This window comes from Mustela erminea, chromosome 6, assembly GCF_009829155.1.
Source record: "Mustela erminea isolate mMusErm1 chromosome 6, mMusErm1.Pri, whole genome shotgun sequence".
Classification (NCBI taxonomy): domain Eukaryota; kingdom Metazoa; phylum Chordata; class Mammalia; order Carnivora; family Mustelidae; genus Mustela; species Mustela erminea.
In genome coordinates this window covers 58,446,185-58,463,255 of record NC_045619.1, presented here as the reverse complement: position 1 = coordinate 58,463,255, position 17,071 = coordinate 58,446,185, and the positions used below count along the sequence as shown (strand labels likewise).

At 36.7% G+C, this 17,071-nt stretch overlaps 1 protein-coding gene across 6 annotated transcripts in view; it reads left to right on the top strand.

The window, feature by feature from the left end:
- The window catches only part of EPS8 (epidermal growth factor receptor pathway substrate 8), a 182,212-nt gene that overhangs the window by 114,312 nt on the left and 50,829 nt on the right, over window positions 1-17,071 (top strand). For 4 of the 6 annotated variants that reach the window (XM_032347430.1, XM_032347429.1, XM_032347432.1 and 1 more), the window contains 5 exons: window positions 2,468-2,547; window positions 4,797-4,873; window positions 12,993-13,043; window positions 14,721-14,788; window positions 16,186-16,347. In XM_032347430.1, coding sequence (XP_032203321.1) covers window positions 2,489-2,547; window positions 4,797-4,873; window positions 12,993-13,043; window positions 14,721-14,788; window positions 16,186-16,347 — 417 coding nt within the window. In that variant the 5' untranslated portion in view covers window positions 2,468-2,488. Of the gene's footprint in view, window positions 1-2,467; window positions 2,548-4,796; window positions 4,874-8,042; window positions 8,209-12,992; window positions 13,044-14,720; window positions 14,789-16,185; window positions 16,348-17,071 lie in introns of those variants that run through there. The other 2 variants (XM_032347433.1, XM_032347434.1) reach the window with 2 other exon arrangements.

Genomic DNA, 17,071 nt, shown 5'->3' with positions numbered 1-17,071 from the left:
CCAGAAGGTGATTCCAGGCCTCTGTCCTGGCCCAAATTCTAGAATAAAACAATGATGTGTTCTGTTTGGAGCTTAACAGGTGAATGAGAACCAATTGTGAGATATTTAGGAAATTTGTAAGCCGCTGTAGAAGTATTGCTAGCTTGAGATGAGCTATAATGGAAATATTTATACTATGGAAATCAGTAAGCACTACAAATCAGGATTTAATTTTTTCCCAGAGAACTGGTTTACCTGCCTATGACTGATCATATCGAAGTATAAACTGAAGAAGAACAAAACAACAATAAAAACAATATAACAATGTAATATAAGTGTAATGTAATTTTGTAAATGTAGTAATTTGTGAATTAATGTAATACTTGTAATCTTGTAAATCAAAGGGAGAAGTATTTCTTTGTTCCTTAATTTAGAAATTTGCTTCTAAGCTGTGAATAAGTATGGGCAGGACTATTGGGAAATCTTGAATGAAACTTGAGTGTTTTGAGGACCTTTATAAATCCTTAACTATTCTTTAAGAACTAGGTCAGGTCTCACCCCTTCCAAAAATTATGGCAGTCAGCTTGGCTTTTCCCTTTGAATTTCTAGTTGATTTAAAATCAAGCCACACACACTGGAACTTATCTACTATGTGTTCCATTTGAATTAATTTTGTATTGTTAAGAATGCAGTAAAGTTTTTCAAAGGTGGGACCTGGATTTCCTTCTTTTTTTTTTCTTTTTTCTTTCTTTGAATAAATATTTAATTAATACCTATTCTACGTTCTTACTGCTTGAGAAACAGCATTAAACAAAAGTCTCTGCCCTTCTAGAAATTCTAGTCCAGTGAAGAGTCAGGAATTAAACAAATGAAAAATTAGAACTGTGATAAGTACTTTGAAAATTGTTTGTAGTTGGGGAAAGTATTTCGACAAAACTAAAAAAGTGTATAGTCTGAGAATGTCTGATAGTGGGCTTTTCCCTCTTTAGGGAGTTCAGTTAAAGCTTCCCAGAGGACATTGTGATTGAATTGAAAGCTGACAAATGAGAGAGAATTAACTTGAAGTTAGTGGTTTTGAATATAATTTCTTTGTGTAGGCTTTCTGTGGCCTTCTAATCTGAATGAAGTTCCCTTTCAAAATGGACCCCCATATCACCCTTTGTAACAGAAACAAGAATTTTTAATTTCATATTTATTCACTGAGTGTTTTTCCCAGTAGATTATTGGCCCAAAGCTGGGACTGTGTTCTGTTCACCTTGGAAGTATCTGTCCTATTACTGACCTATAATAGTCACTCAGTAGTTGTTAAATCTCCTGCTCCCTCTGCCTTTGTTTTCTAATAGTGCTGGCATGCGCCCTACCAACCTCTTAGTTACTGAAAAGACATAGTAATGTAATGTGTACAAAGAGAAGTAAGATAAGATCCAGAATTGTGTCACAGAACACAAGAAGGAGGAAGTGTCCAGGAGTAAATAGAAATAAATCAGGTGTGGGGCTCCTGGGCGGTTCAGTCAGTTAAGGGTCTGCCTTCTGCTCAGGTCATGATCTCAGGATCCTGGGATCAAGTCCTGTCTGACTCCATGCTCAGTGGGGAGCCTGCTTCTCCCTCTCACTCTGCCTGCCCCTCCCCCTGCTTGTGCTAGCTCATGAGCCTGATGATTCTCTTTGTCAAATAAATAAATAAAATCTTAAAAAAAAAAGGGAAAGAAATTAGGTGTAAGCAGTATTGCCTCGGAGAACAAGGAAAGAAAAGGCCATTGGATTTAACAAGAAGGAAGTTTTGTTTATTCATCTTGTTTGAAAGAATTTGTTAAGTTTGTCAAACATATTAAAAATGTTTTCTGAAGTGAAATGTCAGGTGATAACTTTTGAAATTGCTTTCTCACAAAAGGTGAAAAGAATGTGTAAATGGATACCTTCTTGGAAAAAAGGTGTATCCAAGTGTGTGTATACACAATGTTGTCAAATGTGCTTTGAAGGAGGGAGAAAGAAGAAAAGTAGATGCAAGAAAAAGACTGGAGGGAGCTCACAGGATTGTTAAATGAGAGTGCTCTGGGTACTGCTTTTCCCCTTTGTTCTTTTCTGTATTTTGCACTTTTCTCAAGTTTTTAAAGTTAATAAACCTATAGTACTTTCATAATGAAACAGTAAACAAAGTAACATTTCGTAAAACCAAGAATTGTTTAAGGGTTGAGCAGAATATACAGTTATGCCTTCTATATGTAGTGGACTCAGAACTATATTTTAGATTTCTCTTTAACTTGCCTCAATTTGCTTACCGCTCTAATACATTAATGTTAAAGGCCAGTTGAATCTTTGTTTATATGTCCATCTGCACTTCTGGCGCCAGAGCTCTTTAAGGATGGAGATCTTTATCTTTGTGTTTCTGTCATCCCGGCAGTGACATGTATATGTTGAATGCATAACTTGAAACTGAAATGTCTTGACCTTTTTATTACCTTTAATCTATGTGCCTTTCTTTTTTCAGAACCCAGGACTGAAAACCACAATGAATGGTCATATTTCTAATCATCCCAGTGGTTTTGGAATGTACCCAGCTCAAATGAAGTAAGTTGGAAGGTTTATATTTAATTTGTTGGGGTTCTTTTTTTTATGATTTATATATATATTTTTAGAGAGAGAAGGAGAGACAGAGAATGCATGAGCCGGGACTCTTGGCCAGGGGTGGGGGTGGTAGAGGGTGAGGGAGAGAACCTTAAGCAGACTCTGCTCTGAGTACAGAGCTCAGCATGGGGTTCCATCCCACAACCCCGAGATCATGACCTAAGCCAAAATCAAGAGTTGGAAGCCTAACTGACTGAGCGACCCAGGCGCCCCTGTTGGGGTTCTTTTTGGATTTGATTTGGTGGTTTTGTTTTATATTTTAACTGAAAAGATTAACTGCCAGTTCTTTATGTAGTTTATTCTTCATTAATATAAAATTTCTTTCTAATTCTAAGCTGTGATTGTATTTAAAAGTTTACTGTGTCTGGAAAGAAAAAGATGGTTAAGTAATATCTGCCTCAAGGACAATGACCTACTAGAAGGCAGTTTCTTCTGTTATTTTATGTATTACTGTTTTCCATGGTGGAATGTATACTTCCGAGATTTCCGTTTCTCTGGAGTATGCTATTACTTTTATTTATAAAACACTGGCATTTGAGGAGAGTTAAATGTCTTCCAGTCCAATCTGTCAAGATAGTTTTCACTGTGTAAATCAAATAAAAAGTCAGGCGAGCAAACAAAGCAATCCCTATGGCTCCGGGTAGAAGTTGAAATCAGGTCCCTGACATAAGTGGCTGTCCCTTTATTTATTGTGGATAATATTGTAGTTACTTTATGTTGGCCATTGTGGTCTGGAGTTCGCTCATTATTTTTCAGAATTCATAGGTTATTCATGATGTAAATTGTATCATGTCCATCAGTTATTCAAGCCAGAAAGTTTGGCCACACCCTCAGTCTTCCTCCCTTTTCTTACAATAAATATCCATTTAGTCATGAATGTGTAACATTTTCTTCTATAAAGAACTCTTGATTCTGTCTCTTCTTTCTTTTTTTCTTTTTTTTTTTTAATTTTATTTATTTGACAGAGAGAGATCACAAGTAGGCAGAGAGTCAGGCAGAGAGAGAAGGGGAAGCAGGCTCCAGGCTGAGCAGAGAGCCTGATGCGGGGCTTGATCCCAGGACCCTGAGATCATGACCCGAGCCGAAGGCAGAGGCTTAACCCATTGAGCCACCCAGGCGCCCTGTCTCTTCCTTCTTTCTGTTCTAGTTCTACGTAGGGCCTTTTTCCTACCATGATTTTTGCAGTAGCCTCTACCCGGCTACCTTGCCATTTGAATTATTTTCTTTAAAAATGTTTTTGATCATGGCATGTCTTTGCATAAAATAATTTGCTGCATCTAAAGAATAAAAGTTCAAAATTCTTATCCCCTCTATTTGCCTTCCCTATGTCTGAAGCCATTCCTCTCTTCTAGGCATGCCCCATTAGATGCATCGTTCCCTTGGACACCATGCTAGTCACTGAGCCAGTTCCTCCTGCCTTTTCCTCACTTAATTCTCCACCTGTCTGTAGAACTTCTTCCCAGTCTTTTCTGTTCTGCGGAAATGCCAACTTGGCAGTGAAGACTTTCTGCACATCCTGATAAAAATTGAATCCTTCTTTGATCTCACCTGTTATATCTGTTAGTTTTATCCAGATGTCACATTCTATTGTAACCATTTTACTTACTTGTTATATTAAAAGGATCATGTCCCCCGCCATATTCCTTATTCTAATAGGTTTTTGGGTTTATAAATGTTTACTGAATAATTTTTTTTTAAATTCAAGTGATATGTTTACTCCACCTCCCATTATTAGTAGCAGGAGGCTAGAAATAGGGAAAAGCGGGTCCAATTAATGATAAAGTGTTATTTTACCTTTTAAGTTTTTGTGAAAATAATGTCTATTCCATGACAGGTTCAGTCATTGAGTACTTTTTATGACTGGATCACTGCTCTCAACTCAATTTAGTATGGCACACTTAAACTCTTCTGAGATAGTTTGAGCCTTCTTGACTTCCTTCTTATGAAGGTTCTGACTTGGAGTTTGAGAGGAGGCTGTGACTTGTACCTACCTCAGTCTACACTGGGGTAGTGTGGTTTATATTCTTGACCAGAGCAGGATCTGTCTCATTTTGACAAACCTAAGTTATGTGTTTTAAAAACACATGATGATTGTGGTACATTGGAATTTTTATTTGTAGTTTTGAATTTTTATTGCTTACTTTGGACTTTAACCGAGAACAATGACCTTTATTTATTTATTTAAATTACAGTGGCTATGGAACATCACCCACCTTTTCCCAAATGGACAGAGAGCACAGTTCAAAAACAAGTGCAAAGGCCCTTTATGGTATGTGTGTTTATTTGACAAGGTGTAATTCTATTTCTAACCACATTTTACAAATTTGTATTTTTGTATTCAGATTCGTCATTTGAACCCATGCCTTGTTTATATTATTTGGAGTGACATAGTGAGAGATAAGGATTGTTTAAAAAAGTTTTTATAAAAATCTACTAAGATATGACTTCTGCTTACTGTCATGTGATTTGCAACCACGGATGTATTGCAATGTTTTCTAAGGAGTCTTTTAAATGGAGTCAGTCCCTTAGGTGGATTTTCCCAGCTAATTATTTGTGATATAATTGTTGATCTTCATGAATGACCCGTTTCATTGTGGGCTGACAGTTCACAGGACTTCTTCCTTATAGCTCTTGAACTTTAGTAGTGTAATAGTATCATTTCTTTCTGTACTGCGAAAGTAGCAGGATTTCTCCTTGATTCTGCTTTAATTTCCTTTGTTCTCTCTAGATTGTCTCATGTGTAAATAATGTATTTTTAAACTTTAGTATAAATTAGAAGTCATTACTAAAAAGAAGTGAAGGACTCCTGAAATATACCCCATAAGTCTGGAAATGTATTTTTTTCACGGGGTCTGCATGGGCTTTGATTATTGTACAATAATAAAGAATAAGAATAGTATTATGGTTAAAGACTCAGAACAGTATTGTGGTTAAGAACAAAGACTCTGGACCCAGACATCCTGGGTTCAAATTCAGTTCTATCATTTACTGGCTGAATGATCTTGGAGAAGATTCTTGTACCTAATTTTGCTTATCTCTATAATGTGGGATATCTCACAGAGTTGATGTGACAATTAAATGAGTTAGTACATGTAAAATGCTTCATGTGGTGCCTAGTAGTGCCTGATAATCAGGAAGTAGTGTATACAGTTGTTGTTATTGTTGGGAGTATCCTTATTATTATCCGTCATAGGAACTAACACCCTTTTATAAATGTGGAATCCCCCCCCTTTTTTTTTTCATTATCTGGATCCACAGTGTCTTGGCTGTGGTAAGATGGAACAATTCTAGGGTTTTGTGACTCTTTCTGCCTGTGTAGTGAGTGACAGGGCCTTAGGACTCAAATCATACATTTATAAAATGGATTTTATACCATAACGGATAGATTTTCATATGGCTTTGTCTATCTGATTAGTGTTAGTTTCACTTTTCTCCAGTACTATATTAAGACATCCTTACCGTGTCCTAGTAGTTGTGAGTTTTAGATCCAGAGAATCTATCCAACAGATGCTTATTTTGTAGATTAATATGTGCACAGAATAGAGCTAGTAATATGTGGTTCTTGACTGTAATGGACTTGCAGTCTAGAGAATGACTTGAAGAATCTGAAAAAGAAGAAAGTAAGTCGTTTGGTTTGGTTTGGTTTTGAAAAAAAAAAAAAAACCAAAATGATTAATTCCTTCAGTCTTTCATTTCTAGGCAGGTAGTTATTAAGGACTTCTGTGTGCCAGGCCAAAGTCTTCATAGCCTCTTTTCCATGACGATCTAGTCATTCCAAAGATGAACAAGACGTGGTCCTTGCTTATGCACTGGTTTGGTGAGGTAGACTAGTAAATGCGTTGTTATAGTAAAGAGCTACGTAAACTTGGATGGCAGTGTCTGAGGTGCAGTGGGGGCGGTCAGTTCTGTGTGGTAGGGCTGGGAGTCAGAAGGGATTTCATAGAGGAGCTGAGCGTTGAGCTGAACTCTGCGGCAGGCATTTGGGAGATTGGTGGGTGCTGTAAAGAGCAGTACGAACCCTTTATAAACAAGACTGTGAGCTCTGTGAAGTTGGGCTATGTCTGCCTTGAGTACTTCAGGATCCCCCAAGCATAGCACAGCACAGTGGTTAACATATAATATACACTCAGTCAATACTTGCAGAATGAATGTATAATGAATGAATGAACCGCACACAGTTTGGTCTTAACTCGAAGGTGCAAGGTGGTGCGTTGGGAAGTAAGCTTAGAAATCTAAACATGGACCACAGTGGGAAGAATCATACTAGGGAGTCTGGACGTTGTTTGCAGGAAATGCCTAGCCATTGAGGTTTTTTAGTCAGGGGTATAAAAGGTCTGTTGTCTTGGGTCACTCATAGCAGTATTGAGGATGGTTATGATGAGTATGAATAGAAATAAGTCAGTCAGACATCTAAGTAATAGCCCTAAGACTTTTGTTCAGATGAAAGAGTGTCAATCATCTCGCAAATACCATAGATCCAAAAATCTGTTTTCAGAGAGTTAAGAAAAGGGGTAAGGGATAAAATGTAGAAGTCATTTGCAAATTTTAATGTTTACTTTGTGTTAAGAGGGTCTTCAAAAAATCATAGATCTGGGGATTGAAAATCAGTAGCCTATAAGCAGGAAATTTCTGTTTTCCCCTTTTTACATATAGAACAAGCTGAGGTTCCTTTCTAAGGTGAGATGATTTGTCCGAGTCACATAACTTTACAAATCTTGATTATAAGAAAATGTGACAATTTTGTATAGTCACAAAAATGAACGGTGTATGGGTAAAACAGGATACAAAGAGAGGGAAAGAAAGGGGCAAATCCAAGAGACATTTATTAAGAAGAAAGAAGACTTAGCAAATGTATTTGGCTGAGAAACAAGCAGGTTTTAAGTTCCTTGAAGTTGCAGATAATGTTTCATTCCTCTTTGTATCTAATCCTCCCCCTTCCCTCCCAAAAGAAACGCTCAGTCGGTGCCCGTGGAATGAATGGTGTGAAAGATAGGGAAGAAATACATTCAGATTTTGAACGAACCTTTGCAGTAAGCAAGTTGTAGTTGAAGTTCCAACTGTAGTTAGTTAGCATTGAGTGTTTAGCCTCCCGAGTTTTCTTTTTCTTTTTTTTTTTTCCTCAGGAATTGGTAAAGATTTTTAGTGTAGTTTATCACAGTGTATCCATTTTCTTTAAAATTTCTCCTTTCACAGTGACTAAGCCAGTTGAATAAATCTTTCAAGAATTAGTTTCTTTCCTGGATGGTACATGAACTTCTTTGGTATGTGAAGATACTATTTAGTGCACTGGAACATAAGTTTTTTGGTAATGACCATTGTTTTTTATACACTGGCCACAGGTTTGATACTGACTGCCTCTAGAGTTTCATGCAGCTTGTCTTTTTCATGAGAATGCTTTTCAGGTCTGACACCATCATGTCCCCCCTATATTGCTTCAGGAACTCAGTAACTTCAGTCTCGGAGAGGCAACATGGGTTCTGGAGGCCAAGCAATTTTGGGTTGAATTATGGGTCTTCTACCAGAGGACTGCCATTTTGGGCAAATAATTTTACCTCTTGGCCCCAGTTTCCTCATCTACAAAATAGAAGTGATAATAATATTGTGGTAAGTTTATATGAGAAAATAGAAGTAATGAGTCTGTCATGGCATTGAGGAAGAACATAGGAGAGTCACTTTTTGTCCTTGGTCCTCAGATTAATCAAGCCCCTCAAATTTAATATTTTGATGTTACCCCCAAATGATATTATATGTGTAATCTCAGTGATGCTTGGACAGGATCAAGGGTAATCTTCATCATATTTTTAAGCTTATATTCCAGATATTACCAGAAATATTTTTTTGTACTCTGAACTATACGATTATGATGATATATTTGCTTCTTTTGGATATGTGCTCATTTATTCACGGAAAGGAGTTAAAATATACTGCAGTTTAATAACCCTGTTTTGTCATTTCTTCATTATGATACAAGAAATTTCAAAGCCAGGATGTGAGAGGCTCTACATCACCAAAGTCCCTGACAGCATAAATAAATAGAGAATAAATATTAATTTCAGTTTCCTCCACATACCTCATGACAGTAACATTTCATTTGGCTACTGTTATTGAGGAGTTGAAATTTTTGTATTTTTCTCCAAAAAGCCTGCTTGTCAGAGTCTTTAAGCACTAAAATTTAATATCATTTTTAAGGAAGTACTTGTAAAATATATTAAAACTTCCCTTCCCCCAGGGCGCGGTGCCTGTAGTCTCTGGTTGATGACTCACACAGTCATCAGTGCACATGAGCTCGTGTGCCTTGGTGTGCTCAGAGGCTGTATTCTCTACCTTTATACCAAATCATTCAAAATCTTTTCCCTTTTGAACATTTGTGGCTACTTTTTCCATGTGGCTATGTCCCAAGCCTGTTTCTTTTGCCTGTTGTCAATGTGCCTCCTTCTAGCATTGCTTTTGATACGTACAGGCTGAAAAACTAGAAGGAAAATCTTTAGTAGAGTAAGCTATAAGTGGGGAATCAAGAATCGCATTAAAGTCTGCATATTAAAATGTGCAAGTTTCAATGTACAGACTTGTGACATCGGTCTGCCATTCAGAGGACTTATTTAAGTGTGGGCTCTGCTATGTTCTGAATAGCTTAATTTCCTAGAAGAGTAACTTCTCTGTAAATTCAATATTGCTGAATTTGTAATATAGTCATTTATACTAATCGGCTGTTTAAAGTCATCCTCTGTCCAGAAAAACTCAGGTTTCACAGACTTACCAGTTAGCTGTATATATATATATTTTTTATCATTACTGGCATTTATAGTAACTATGAGATTTGTTTTGTTGTATTGGTTAAATGTGATAGACAAGTTCTCTCTTCATTCAGCCTTAAGATTGAACTTTTTAAAAAGATTTTATTTATTTATTTGACAGAGATCACAAGTAGGCAGAGAGGCAGGCAGAGAGAGAGGAAGGGAAGCAGGCTCCCTGGATCATGACCTGAGCCGAAGGCAGAGGCTTTAACCCACAGAGCCACCCAGGCGCCTCAAGTTTGAACTTTTTTGTGAAGCCAGGAAGGAGGAAAATATATTTGTGTTTTTCCTGTTTTTCTTTTTTCTTCTGAAGGAGGGGTTAGTAAGAATTGAGTATAACTAATCTGTAAACATACAATTCAGTTCTATATAATTGACTTTACAATAAACTTTTCTTTATTTTTATACAGTGCTTGACTTATCTCATAGGAATATTCCTGAATATAGCACTTTTCTTAATAGATATGTACCCCACATTTTATTTACTTATTTAATTCATTAATTAATTTGTACCTATCTTCCCTTCCTGTCCCTTTCTATCTTCTGAACTTGGATGGGAATTAATCTCTTTGTGTATTGTCAGATTTGGAGGCCAAGCAATCTCTTACACATTCAGGTGGTATTCAGGAATTAAAATCCATTTCTCTTTTCTCTATCTTCATTTACAGTGAGTATTTAACTGGAGAAAATATGTAAATCTTTTATTTATTTATTTATTTATTTATTTATTTATTTGATTTTTATTTATTTATTTTTTAATTTATTTGAGAGAGAGAGGGAGACAGAGACCATGAGAGGAAAGAGGTCAGCAGGAGAAGCAGACTCCTTGCCAAGCAGGGGTCCTAATGTGGGACTCAGTCCCGGGACTCCAGGATCATGACCTGAGCTGAAGGCAGTTGCTTAACCAACTGAGCCATCCAGGCACCCCAAATCTTTTTTAAGAACAATTTTTTTTAATTCTTAAGAAATAAATGGCCCATGAGTATATATTATCAGGCAGTTAGGCCATGTTAGAGTCACAGTTCAGCTTCATAGAATGTGCTGGTGTTTTATGACTCAAGAAGACTGGCAGTGTTCACCTTACCTGAAAATTTTAAAGCTTCTTTTCTCCTCATGGGATAAGCTGTCTTAACAATTTGTTGAACAGGCAAGTAAAATTAACTCTTAAATAATTTAGTTTTGTAAAAATGACCTTGTTTGTTATTAAAAACAGTATCTTAGTTTTGATACTGATTTGTCAAACTGTGATTGTGGCGGCCTAGATAATGAGAGGCTGTTCTTACCCCGCAGTGCTCCCCTGATTCCCATTAAGCACCTCACCTCTGTGGAAATTATACACTAAAATAGTGGGAAAGGAATTCTCTTTTACTGTGCTTGAAAGTCTAAAGTAATTAAAACAGTAGCCCATTGTTTTATTTAGAGAGAGAAATAAATACTCAGCAGCTACTTTTATGTTACTTTTTTTTCTTTTTAATTGCCAAATCCTCACTTTGAAGCTATGCTTTATTTTCAGAGAAAGAGAAAATAAAATTATCTGAATATTAGCTCTTTTTTTTTTTTAATGATCTATTCATTTATTTGAGAGAGACAGAGTGTGGGGGAGAGGGAGAGGGCGAATCTCTAAGCAGACTCCCCACTGAGCACGGAACCTGATATGGGATTCTGTCTCAGGACCCTGAGGTCATGACCTGAGCTGAGCTGAAATCAAGAGTCACACACTTACCCAACGGAGCCACCCAGGCACCCCAAAACATACATTTAAAAAAAAATAAGACTTATAGTATTAGGTTCGTAACAAAATTGAGAGGAAGCTACGGGGATTTCCCACGTACCACCTTGCACATGTAGCCTTCACTATCAACAACCCGCACCAAGAGTGGTATGTTTGCTATTACAGTCGATGAACCTACATCGATACATCACAGGCACCCGAAGTCTTCTGAAACCTGAATTTAATGCTCCCAGTCTGGAAGTGAATTATCAAATTCTGCAGCATCAATCCGATAATGTTAAAATAATCTGTAAAGGATTTTCATCGTTGGTTACTGAATTCACCTTATTCCATTTCTTTGGGTTTGTATATTCTGGTCTGTGGTATAGAAGCGAGTAGGAAAAATCACTTCAGATTGAGAGAGAAAAGGAGATAGAAACTGAGGCTTTTGTCTGAGCAGTTGAGCTGCCTGTAACATGAGAAACCCAGAAATCTGCTGCCAGATTTCTTCAGTGATGATTTAATATACTATTTGACTATGATTTACGCTCTTAATTTGGAAAGAAAGATTTTCGACATCAGGGAGTAACATGTAGTAGATGAGTTGGCGTTTGTACAAATTTTGGACCAGTGGTTTTCAGTCCTGACTGCACAATAGAATTGGCGTTTATAAATTCCAGTGCCCAGACCTCATCCTGAACCAGTTACAGTAGAGTCCCTAGCAGGGGGGATCCAGGCACTGTTTTTCCAAGTTCACTCTGGTGTGTGGCCCAGGCTGACGACCATTGTGAAAGGAGGGAACGTCATTAGAGGCTTTATCTTGAGTATCACTGAGACTTCATTTAGATTTCTCATGCTTTTTTAAGGCTTTTGGTGAGATTTTCTGCTTAGAGCATAATTACTATTTACGACTGTGCCTGAGAGTACATACGATGCTCATAAAAAAGAAATGTATCATAATTGCCTCTTAGGAACTTTCTTTCAAAATTTTTGTATTAAAATGTTAATATTAACCTTTATTTATTCATTGGCTTAAATCACTAGGACTACTAGCTTATTTATAAATCCATTTTATGGCATTTATATACTGCTAGGATCTTTAAAAGGTAATTTCTTGTAACACATGCCTCTTATTTATTGGGCAACATTGCAGAGAAAGCAGGTTAACAATTTCTAAAATGGATTCTGCATTTGGAGTATTAGAAATAACACGTATCTTCTAGGCATTCAGTGATCAGTGAATGTCATGTTCTTTACAAAGACTATCAAATAGGCAGTGTTTTTCTCTTGTACTTGTAAAATACGTTTCTATGATATTAAGAAACTGTATTAAAAAATGGGGGAAAACACATCTTACTACTTCATAATGAGAATCTTTAATTACAAAACATACAGTTGAGCTTCAGTTGTGTTTACCAGTCACTTATTTGAAAGACTCGGTGAAGCATTTGAGTGTCCTGGGGTTCCCATATCACAACTGGCTACCATGGCAACCACGGCCATTTCTCTTGCTGTGCCGGTCAGACCACAGGAAACAGAACCACCTCCATGTCCTGCATCTGCCATAGAGAGTCGTGCTGGAAAGCGATAGACCCGTGATCCTGAAATAGTGATTATTTCTCAAAGTGCTTTTGTCAGATATGTTCCTCAGTTTTATATTGTGTGTCACCAGTACTCCTGAGAACAGTTTTCCATTTGTTAACTATCTCACATTGATTAATGCTCGGCTAATAATCAGAAAATTCATGGTTGTTTATGGTCTTTTTTTCTTCAGTATGTAGAATATAGTCATGTAAGTGAAGCTTATGTACATTTTGTTATATTGAAATAGAAAAATTTAAGGTGAAACCAGATCTTTCTTTTTGATCACATTATTTTGGTAGGAACAGATGGATCATACTTCTTCAGGTCATCATCCAAACAAAAGAAGAAAGGTAGAAGATACCGAATTTTGTAGTGTGTCTGTTTCAGTTACATAACTTAATGCTGCAAAAGCAAAATAGAAGATATAGGAATAATATCAGACTGATATAATATGAGGAATATGGATATTTTTCATCTAGGTTTTAAGGTAACTATAGAAGATGATTACTACTGTATATATTGTGAAACAATACTCTATCAGAGTTTTCAAAAATTCTGTTAACATTCCAAATCTGTATATGTACTTTATATACATACATATATATATGTATATATATATTTTTTGTTTGTTTGTTTAAGATTTTAAAGATAGATTTATTTATTTATTTATTTATTTGACAGACAGAGATCACAAGTAGGCAGAGAGGCAGGCAGAGGAGGAAGCAGACTCCCTGCTGAGCAGAGATCCAGATGCAGATGCGGGGCTCTATCCCAGGACCCTGGGATCATGACCTGAGCTGAAGGCAGAGGCTTTAACCCACTGAGCCACCAAGGCGCCCCATACTTTATATTTTTATACTTGCTTTGCTTTCATAGCTCCGGAGAACTTTTCAACTTCTGAAGTTGTAAGAAGATCTAAAAGTTTCTATATTAACTGAAAGAAACATATTTATATTTGAAAGCAGTTAGATATTAGGAAAGCTGAGGAGCGTGTGTGTGTGCCTGTGTGTGCACACGTGTGCATGTGTGTTTGTGTCTGTGTGGGTCTGAATCTTAGTGCTGTGGGAATCTTGAGGTCTGATCTTACTTCACTCTTTCATTTTACAAGAAGAGTGCTGAGGTCCAGAGCTAAGCATCTTGCCTTAATTGAGCATCCTACTTAGTGAGAGAGCCAAAGCTAGAGTCAGTAATCTTCTGGTTCTTACTCAGGTTTCTTTTTCATCATACCATTCTGTTTTAGAAAGAATAGGCAGCTCTGAATTGACAAATAAGCAAGTTACCTGACTAGAGAACAACAAATACAAAATATTGCCTCCACATATCTTATATTTTGGTTTTGCAGCATTTTACGAAAGAAAATAAAGTTTTATTTTTGCTTTTTCCAATGTGTGGTGCAGTAACTTTCTACCTGACTCTCCTATTTTCTAAAAGCCAATATCTACAATTCTGAGTATCACATTTGTTTATTCTGTAGCTGTGTGGAAACTGTTAAAATTTAATGGCAATCGGTATGATTAAATCATGTTTTGAATCTCCTCTGACACTCTCTATAGTTTGGATGTTGTGAAAGGAGGTGTTCCTTGTAGTGGCCATTATCTTGATAAGGTAGTCTAACTCCTAGAATACAGTATCTATGACAGTATTGGGCAATTCTGTTTTGTTCTCTGTACACTAAGAGAAGAGAATTATAAGCCAGTTTTTATCTTTTTACCAAAGAGTAGATATCTGATGAATAAAACCCATACACTAAATAACTTTTTCTGACAACATTGACACTCTAGATTTACTTTTGGGATTCTGAAAATTTGTATTGGGTCAAATTGTTCTTGCATATCATTTAAGCTTTCTGTAGGCTTTTTCATTTAATGTGAATAATGAGTGTTTTCAGATATGCCACACAATGGTGACTTTTCAGCTACTGTATTTATATGTGAGATAGACTCGTTTTAGAGATGGCCACAAGACACTGATACATGAACTTCAGCCTGTTAGTGGCTAAATAATGACTTCTTCAACCTCTCTTTCAGAACAAAGGAAGAATTATGCTCGGGACAGTGTCAGCAGTGTGTCCGATATATCCCAATATCGTGTCGAAGTAAGATGTTTTGATGTTTGCTAAAATTTAGAATGAACCCTGAGGGACCTAAAAATTGGGTAGTAAAATCAGAATTATGTTTTATTTTATTCCTGTGATGTGCTGTGAGTTGTGTTCATCTTTTTCTTTGTGATTTTTGTAAAACTGAGGTGTAAAATAACAAAGTATCTTGTTCATCTGGGGTCCGTTTTCATAGAAAATAAATTGGCCACTTATTTATCATTGGCAGCTTTATTTTGTTTAAAAACAGGACAGGTGCTTCTGTTTTATATTTTAGAATCTTTTTTTGAAATTACACCTTTGATTTCACTGAGTGGTTTAGTTTTAGTTTTAGTTTTTTTTTTTTTTAATTTTTTATTTTTTATAAACATATATTTTTATTCCCAGGGGTACAGGTCTGTGAATTACCAGGTTGACACACTTCACAGCACTCACCAAAGCACATACCCTCCCCAATGTCCATAACCCCACCCCCCTTCTCCCAACCCCCCCTCCCCCCAGCAACCCTCAGTTTGTTTTGTGAGATTAAGAGTCACTTATGGTTTGTCTCCCTCCCAGTCCCATCTTGTTTCATTTATTCTTCTCCTACCACTTAAACCCCCATGTTGCATCACTACTTCCTCATATCACGGAGATCATATGATAGTTTTAGTTTTATCTAAAGTCATGATTTAGACCTATTTAAACAACGGTTTTCTTGTTTGATTTTTCCTGTGTAGTTATCTTTTAAGATATATTTGCTCTTGATTGGAATCTACATAGGTGACTTTTGCTTCCTATAGAACATATTTAAGTAGGAAGTAATTTTTAAATTGCTCTTATTTTCTGTTTTCTACCCATAGCAAGCATGCTTCATGAGATGTGAGGTTTCGTTTCAGTACCGTGGCGAGTTTGACAGTTACTACAGTGGTAGCTGACTACCCACTCCTGTCTGCCTGTGTCTGTTTCTAGCCGCAGCGCAAAGGGCCTGTTGTGGCTCAGCACCTAAGTAACCAGCCTGGAATGATGTGGGAGGGATCAGTCTTAAGAGAATGCTTTTAAGCTGTTCAGAATTTATGTTCTATTTATGTAGCTCAGCATGGCTCAGTATTATACAGATTTAGCTATTTTATGACTCAATTCACCAAAAACCTGCTTGACTTTCTTATCTTAATAAGAGAGCCAAGACGTTGGAGGAGACCTTGTGTTGGCCCCTCCCTGCTCCACTCGCTGACTTTGGTTAGGTCACTGACTTTGGTTAGGTCACTTTGGTTAGGTCGCTTTCTTTTGGAAAACTAAGAGAATGTGTGTGTTATAAGTACTTTTTTCCTTCTTGTCAATCGTAAGCACTTGACTGCCTTTATTCTGGATTGGATGTGTGTGTTATAAGTACTTTTTTCCTTCTTGTCAATCATAAGCACTTGACTACCTTTGTTCTGGATCGGAAAGATGCTATGATAACTGTTGATGATGGAATAAGGAAGCTGAAATTGCTCGATGCCAAGGGCAAAGTGTGGACCCAGGATATGATTCTTCAAGTGGACGACAGAGCTGTGAGCCTGATTGATTTGGAATCAAAGGTAAGTCTGTAAAATTTAGATGATTTCACTTCCAGGAAAGTTCCACAGGTATTTATGTTGGCATGCAGGTCATATTGTTTAAAAGGGATGAAAGTTTGACAAAATAAAATATTTGTCAGTGAATTTAAAGAAGAAATATACTACTGCATACACATTATGCCCACAAAAATCAGTTCCTGAAACTAGAGATAGAGGGATACATGTTTTTGTTTTTTTTGTTTTTGTTTTTTTTAAACCACAAAGGATGAGATGGAGGAAGTGAGAAAAAAAAATCGTAACACTGAAATAAGGCCCCAGTGGAGCCTTATTCATTATGACATATATTAATTATATACTAGGCAAACCGTCACTGAGTAACCTGGGATGAAGGGATTGTGTGTTTGTGTGTGTGTGTTAACTTTTCACCAGCCCTGTAGCAGGCACCTTTAATTTGCACAACCACTGGTAGGTATGATGCTGGAGCTCTCAATACAGGACTTTTCTGAGCCCCATCATCTGATAAGCATTTGAGTTGCTAAGATAAAGAAAACAACGGTCCTTATCATCTTAGACTATTCTGGTAGGACTCAGTAAGATCTGCCCTTTGTTTTCTCAACTCCATCGGACACAGTGAGAGAACAGCAACTGAGTGCTTCTTTCATCCTCATTGTTTTACGTTATTATATATAAAGGAAGGATAGTACTTAATTTACTTTTTCAAAGAAAGAAAATTTTGTTATTTCTG